The following is a 7,909-nucleotide window of genomic DNA, read 5'->3' as shown; positions in this document are numbered from 1 at the left end:
AAACCACTGAGGGCTTTGAAGACAAAAAAAGTACAATTTTAAACTTAACTCTGTGCTCCACAGGTAACCAGTGCAGCTTAGCCAACACAACAGTTATATGCTCACGTTTCTTAGAGCCACTTAATAATCTAGATGCTGCATTTTGAACTAGCTGAAGTCTGTTGAGAGTGGAGTGGGTCAGGCCTGCATATAGTGAATTACAATAATCTAGTCTAGATGTTATGAAAGAGTGTATAAGAGTTTCAAGATCGGAGAAGGACAAAAAGGGCTTCAGTTTTGCAATGGTTCTTAACTGGAAAAAGCTGCCTTTGACCACACTATTTACTTGCTTATTAAAATTTAAAGAGGAGTCAAAGAAAACCCCAAGATTCTTTACTTCACTGTGGCAGTTTGCAGAGAGAGGTCCTAGTGCATTTTTCAAGATAGAAACATCACTTGGAGGGCCAAAAATAATTATATCAGTTTTACTTTCGTTCAGTTGAAGAACATCTCTTGCCATCCAGAATGTGATGTCACTGAGACAGTTAAAAATATTATCCAAGGAACAAATGCCATTAGTGTTAACAGGCAGGTAAAACTGAAAATTAAACTAAAATCTGCATAGCAGTGATACTGAATGTTATACTTTTTAAAAATTGAGCCAAGGGGTAGCATATAAAGAGAGAATAAAAGAGGGTCCAAAATGGAGCCCTGAGGAACACCACACTTTATAAGGGCAGAGGAAGAGGAGAAAAACCTAAACTAACTGAAAATGATCTATCACTAAGATAAGAAGAGAACCATTGCAAAACAGAACCCTGGAGACCAACTTCATCCTCCAAGCGTTTTAATAGGATGTTATGGTCAATGGTGTCAAATAAATCTCTAAATGGTCTCTAAAAAAAGAATACAGATACCATAGCAAAAAAAAAATGCTTTCAGAAATGTTATTTTCTATGAAGCACATATTACACATGTTTTATCAAATGTGCCCCTCAGTGATTACAAACTCCACAGACCCTCATCTGGATGGACTTTCTGAAAAGTTACACACTGTGATTTGACAGGTGATGTTTAATGTCCCAGTTTTGTAATCTTAGCATGTTTTCAACCCCAAGTGCCGCATGCACCTAGGTCAAGGCACCAACCTCCAACGCCAGTTTGGAAGTCAACTAATCTGGAAATCAGAAACCTCATGGCACAGCAGACAGACATCTGATATTAACTGAAGCGCCGAGCATGCCATCTTCCTCATCTGACAACACCAGTCGCGTGAGAGTTGGTCTGCAGGATCTTGCAAAAGGAAAAGATGACATTTTTTTTGTTCTTTAAAAGCCCAAGGAAAGCCTTGTTCAGACACTCTCAGTGTCTCAGCGTTGTTTTTTTGTGATGGTAGGTTGTGATAATAATTTGCTGTGCTTCTTCCTTGCGCAGGAACCTGTGGTCTGGCTCTGTGGTCAAACAGTGAAAACAAAAACCTGCTGCTGTTGTTCAGCTCCAAGGTGTTTATCATCAAAAGAATCACTTGGCCTCTGTAATTAGTCAAGCTAGTGCTAGCGTGACCTAATATAGTGTAGCTCTCTGTCCCTGATTCATCTGAATAGATGGATCCTCTCGCATTTTCGCTTTTTATGCTTTTGTTTTGTTTTCCTCCCCCCACACTCCCCTAGTTCCCTCACCTGCTTGTAAGTTCATTCCCACAAACAAACAAACAAGTAAACACGATGAGGGTCTTGTACATGACAAACCCTCTGTGGCGGCCTTTATCATGTCTGAAATTGTGGTGTGTCAACTATTGTCAGACAACATGGCACCTTGTTTAATGGGGCTCCTTCTGATACACATCATTCAAGCTGCAAACGGGCGAAGGGGGTGAGGCGAGCCCTTTCTCTCGGCTACGAGAAAGCCGGCACTCTTTGCCTTAACCCTGCAGCCCTCGGCACACACCCGTCGGTGCGCACGCCAAACAATAGCAATCAATTCTCCGACATCAGAGAGAGGAGCTGAGGAGTAACTTATAAATGATATGCATCTCCTGCTGGTCCCATGGCAACGGCGTTGACTTTATTGTTGCGTTTTCTTTGATCCTGTGCCGGCTTTGATTCACTTTTCTCGTGCCCTTTTAGCTAAACACATCATCGGAATTTCCGTCTTTGTTCCTGACAAGCCTCGTCTTACCTCCACTTCTCCTCCGTCTCCGAGGCTCCTCCCTGAGGATGGAGCGCTCTCTCCCTCTCTGTCTCTCTCTGTCTCTCCCTCTCTCTCTTTCTCTCTCTCCCTCTCTCTCTCTGTCTCTCTCTTTTCCTCATTCTCTCTGGTGGAGACAGGATTCTTAACGGCATTCAAAGGCATATTTTCTCCCATCTCCTTGGCGCTGCCTTGCCTTGTCTCTCTCATTCTTTTTGACCTCTCCCCCCAGATCACTTGGTCCTACTCGGGGGGCTCAGCATGTGCACTCACACACATGCACACACAGACACAGACACAGACACACACACACACACACACACACACACACACACACATCATACACATACACACACACACACACACACACACACACACACACACACACACACACCAACATACAGTACACCAACAGACAGACACACACACACACACACACACAGACACACACAAACACACACACGCAGATTGCTTGGCCCTGCTCAGGGCTCAACGGAGGCCTTCGACAGGCTCACTCTTTGCTGATACAACATGAGCTTTGAAAATGGCATCACACTTTTTACCCATCTTTTTTTACCCATCTTTTTTACCCATCTTGTTTACCCATCTTTTTCCTCTTTTTCTCTTCCCTCTTCGTCTTCTCCTTTTCTCTATCTGTCGCTATCTTTCTCTCTCAGTCTCACTCTCTTATCTATCTATCTCTTTCTATTTATATATTTGTGTGTGTGTGTGTGTGTGTGTTAGACTACAATCTCTCGCCAAAAATACAGATACACAGACAAGATGTGTAATTGTTAACTCTGAAAGGACAAACCTGCTAAATCCCTTTCACAGGTGCCTCCCACAAACTCTCATGGCCCTGTCTCCCCCGTGAAGGCCTGTGGTTTGTTCTGAGTACCATGTCTCATCTGTAATTCACAGAAATCACTGATGGCCAGTCTTGATACAGTCCTCTCTATGCGTGTGTGTGTGTGTGTGTGTGTGTGTGTGTGTGTGTGTGTGTGTGCGAATGCTTATCTGCTCCTGTGTCTATTTTATTACCAGTGGGGGAGGTTTCCTATGAGTAATGGGAGTTTTTTTTTACCCAAATGATATACCTTCCACACCCCTAGACAAAGAGAAACAATAATATTATATTATATTATATCAAAAACAAGCCTCTTAAGGCTACGTCTACATTACGCCATTTTCGTTTTAAGAAGACTTTTTAAGAGAAATGTATTCCGTGTTCCGGGTTCAGTTTCGAAGTTCATGGTTTGTGGGGATGGCTGGGTGTTTTGAAAGTGTATCACAAAATTTTTATTGCATCAAAAGCCCATGAATGTGAATAACAAAGATCTCTTTGTTAAAACTCTTCACATCTGAGCAACTCACATTGAGTCATCAAATGGTCAGAACAGTATGCAAAGACCACAGTGTTGAAAAGAGTCAGATGTTACAGAACAGACAAGGGCGCACTAGATAATACCCCAAACTGTCTCTGCACAGCCCCTTTCAAAAGATTAAAAGCAAAAAACAAAATCGATTAAAAGGTTAATGTGCCAGGCTCATTCTCTAAGGTATCCCAGGGAAAATAGGCAGTGAATACTGGAATGTGATCCCCGTGGTAATCAGCTGATAAACACCCCCCAAACAAGCCTGGGCCTGAGAGCAAGTCAAGGAAGTGCTACCTTCCGTATGTTTTTTCTCTCTATCGAGAGGAAGCGAAACGATCTGTTGGTAAAGGTGTCCTCCACAGAGCAACTCTGAGTGTCTCAGCGTCTACCCAGAGTGTCAAGAAGCTACTGCACGTCTCAGTCGCTGCTCAAAAGGCTGCTATGATGAGCCAGACCACACAGATCCTCTGGCTACTTCTGCTCCCGTTCCTCACTTTCACCGCTGGTTTTTACCCGAAAGGTAAGAGGTCCACCTTTTTAAACTCACATATCCAGAGAGGCACAGGTTATGTGGTTTATGGTGCACCACATTTTGGTATACATATTACAAGAGAAGCTTTTGGTTTTATAAACATTGTGAAGAACAACAAATATTAACTACAGGCTTAACACTAAATAAATACAAAAATCATCGCATTTTATTTATTGATTTATAAATATTAGAAATTATTTATATTCATGCAGCAACAACAACAATAATAATAATAGTAATAATAATTTTGTAATCAGGTCTGTCCGTCTGTGTGTCTGTCAAAGTGGTCTGAGGTACTTCACATTTTTGTACAAGGCCGACCGAAGGTCATCATATCTCTTCCATCCTACATAATCCTCTGGATCCAGGTCAGAATGCAGAAGCTGGAATTTAGTTTTACATTGGTTAATATTGCCTGGCAGGTATTACTGTCTGCAGTCACATTACCACTCCTAATTTCATTTTTTGGCTTGTCCAGACACCTTCCACACTCTATACTGCTGCTCTATTCAAAGACCACATTTACCCAAATTTGTTTTTTTTCAATCCTGAATATTTCTGCTCTTCTCATAACTGAATGAGTTTAATTAGCAATCATGCCCCTGGTTCTCTTGCTTGGTGTCAGTCTGTCATGATGGCTGTGATAAATACACCTGTGTGACTTGATGTGTCACACATAAATGTGTGTATGAAAATGTTCACAGAGACTAATAGAGTAACCCCCCCTCCATCCCCCTCCACCATCTAGTGTTACTGTAATCAGCCACCCACCTGTGGGTCTGTAGTTTTGAAAGACGCCAAAAGGGCAACAAATGCCCACCCACCCCCCTGATGATATCACTGCAAGGCTCAGAGAGTTGAGGAGGGAGAGAGTGAACAAGAGAGGGAGAAAGACAGAACCCAGAACCAGATTTAACGTGGGTGAGCAGGAAGTTACTGTACATCGCCCTCACAGGAAACCACAGCACCGTCCTGAGCTACAGGAGTAACGCTTCCTATTCATGGATGAAAAAAAAAAACCTACCTGACGCTTGGCAGTACTATGGTATGGCATCTCCAAGTGTTTTGTAAGTCAATCAAGCAGACAAAATTAGACATCTACCACTTCAACTTGTAAATTGTAAATTCTCATTGCTTGCCCAAATTGACAGAACTTTTCGCAAATACAAATGTTTTGGACATAGATACTAGACATCTGTACACACATTTAGTAACCAGACTATGAACTCAGAAACAGTCCCAATATTGTACCCTAATCTGGAGTATAAACTGAAGTCTAAACTATCTCATTTCAATGCAAGTTTTGTAGTACAAAACTAGACACTTGTTAAACAGTGACCTTTTTGCCATAGTTAGTGGCCTTTCAATTAGCCATAACCAATGATGCAACATCATTTTTACTCTTGTTCCCTGTTAGGGGGGAAGAGGGTTTTGTAATGGGGTTAGTCCATCCATGTGTGTGCACGTGAATCACCATGTCTTGGTCCTCCAACCTGATCAACCAGATCTGGCTCAGAATGCAGGTGCTGGAATTTTATTTCATTTGGGTATTATGGCATGGCAGGGTCAAGGGTCTACAAACATCTGACTTCTTTTGTTAAATACCAGATAAAATGTGAAGTACTTCCAAACTGGGGTGTTTGTCTGTGACTTCCAAAATTTCTCTGCGACTTCCAAATCCCATCTGAAATTCTGTAGTGTAAACTTGTCCTTAGGTAGCGTTGAGAAGCTATTAGCTTCGGCTCTAATTTAAATGCTGGGCAAGGTGCAAAGTCAGACCACAAGCAAAGTTCTCATGCATGAATTAATGGTATAGCTGACCCACCTTTGTGCTCAGGATCTTTCTCATGGTATTATATTTGCAAATAGATTTTGCACAGTTATTGCATATACTAACAAGCTTAGCAAGACTACACAGGATTGAAATTAGGGCCCACAGAGTTTCTAGATGCACAAAACCCACTGCGGACAAAAAGCAAGCGAAACAACCATACATGCCTCCATGAGGATAACTGCAAGTTAGCCCCCAACTCAAACATTGATTTGCATTATCATGCATTACTTTAGAAATGTACATACTTAATAAATTTAATCTAAAAATTGTTTTGAACTTAATAGCAACTAGAAACTCTCAGGAACTTTCAGCCTCTCCACAGCTGGGGGAAAAGTATAACTGTAATCATTGATTATAATAATAATAATAATACATTTTATTTAAAGGCCCTTTCTTGGCACTCAAGGATACCAGATTATAAATTGGGGGAAAGGATAACTGTAATCATTGATTATGAACTGGGGGAAAGTATAACTGTAATCATTGATTATAAATTGGGGAAAAGGATAACTGTTATCACTGACATGTGTCTAAATACACATCAGTTCCTACACATAGCAACATGTACAAAAGACACTCTATTGATTTTTGTGTATAACACACTATGCTTTCTTCAACATATTCCACAAACCCCATTCAACATGATTTTAATGCTTTCGGAACTCATGTCGTAATTATAGAATGTTCATGTTGTTGTTGGATTTCAGTGTGTGGATTCAAACACTATGGATGTGGCTGTGGCAAACATCTAAGTCACGTTTTTTTTTTTTTCATTTTCAATAACCAGTTTAGTCACCATTACCACAGATGTGTCTCTGCTTATCTGAACTGATACTGCAGGTGTTAGACGAGTTTAGTTCTTTTTGGTCTTCTAGAAGTGGATTTCTTCAAGTGCCAACTGTGCCTGTGTAATGTTTCTCCAGCTATTGATGTAGAAAAGATCAAACTAAGCATCAATGAAACTGGACAACATTTGCTACTGTCATGGAGCAACCCAGAGCCAAGTATTAGACCAGAATGCTACGACACCCACCTGCAGTACATGAGCAGTTGCCATGAGAACTGGACGGTAAATATCATGTCATCAAAAAGAGTATCATAGAGTTTGTTTGCTTTTTTTATGCCTGTAAGAATTCATATGCATTTAGGTTTCTTTCTGGTCTCTGCACATATATAGGTAGCCTATAATAACAAAACAAAGAACTTCAGCTTAGCTGTAACACAGGGCAGAGGAAGATACGGGTTTAAAGTGAGAATGAGATATGGAAGCAGGGGAAGCAGCTGGAGTGCCTGGACACGAGAGAAGTGGACCCTTGAAGGGAATTCAGGTGAATTTTTACTCTTGTCCTTTCCATACAAGGTTGAATTCCCTGTCTTTTGGTCTTCATAGAGGTCTTAGTTTGAACCATTATTCTATATGTTCTGTTTGTAATAACTCCACAGTGTTACTTACCGATGTTTGTCATTTTATAACAAATCTACATCTATTTGTGTGAGATCCTATGATCAGGAGGAAGAGAGCAAGTTTCTGCAATGCATTTGTATTCCAGAATTTAAACCAATTCTGACTCAAACGTTCTTTTTCCTCCTCAGTCCCATGCGACATGGGCCCTCCACAGGGCACAGCATACTATCCTGTCTTATGGACTTTAATTGCTGTGATTCTCATCCTACTTTTATTCCTGTCAACACAAAAATGGCAAGTACCCTGTTCATCTTCCCCTTTAAGGTTTTGTGTGGCAGAAATGTTTACTCATAATGACTCATAGTGTAACTCGTATAACTTGGTATAAATGGGATATCGGAATATGATGGCCATGCTACATGATGGCATCGCTACATGGCCATGATAATGCCACTTACTGTGTGGCAACAATGAATTGAGTTCGTTTTTACAGGATCAGGAATTATATTCTTCAAAATATTCCAGACCCAAAGCATGTACAGCAGAATATGTTGAACTTCAGTCATTCAGCGGTAAAGAAAATTATATCAACACTA

General features: G+C 40.9%; 1 protein-coding gene across 1 annotated transcript; it reads left to right on the top strand.

Annotated features, from left to right (window-relative positions):
- Window positions 1-3,928: 3,928 nt before the first annotated feature.
- Window positions 3,929-7,677, top strand: LOC125291611 (cytokine receptor-like factor 2). Its single transcript, XM_048238435.1, has 4 exons — window positions 3,929-4,062; window positions 6,832-6,977; window positions 7,086-7,236; window positions 7,502-7,677. Exons 1-4 carry the CDS (start codon window positions 3,984-3,986, stop codon window positions 7,675-7,677), a joined length of 552 nt encoding a protein of 183 aa, XP_048094392.1. The 5' UTR covers window positions 3,929-3,983.
- Window positions 7,678-7,909: the final 232 nt, after the last annotated feature.

The sequence above is a fragment of the Alosa alosa genome, chromosome 3, assembly GCF_017589495.1.
Source record: "Alosa alosa isolate M-15738 ecotype Scorff River chromosome 3, AALO_Geno_1.1, whole genome shotgun sequence".
Taxonomy (NCBI): Eukaryota; Metazoa; Chordata; class Actinopteri; order Clupeiformes; family Clupeidae; genus Alosa; species Alosa alosa.
The sequence above is the reverse complement of the archived record's forward strand: the minus strand, read 5'-3'. Positions and strand labels throughout refer to the sequence as shown.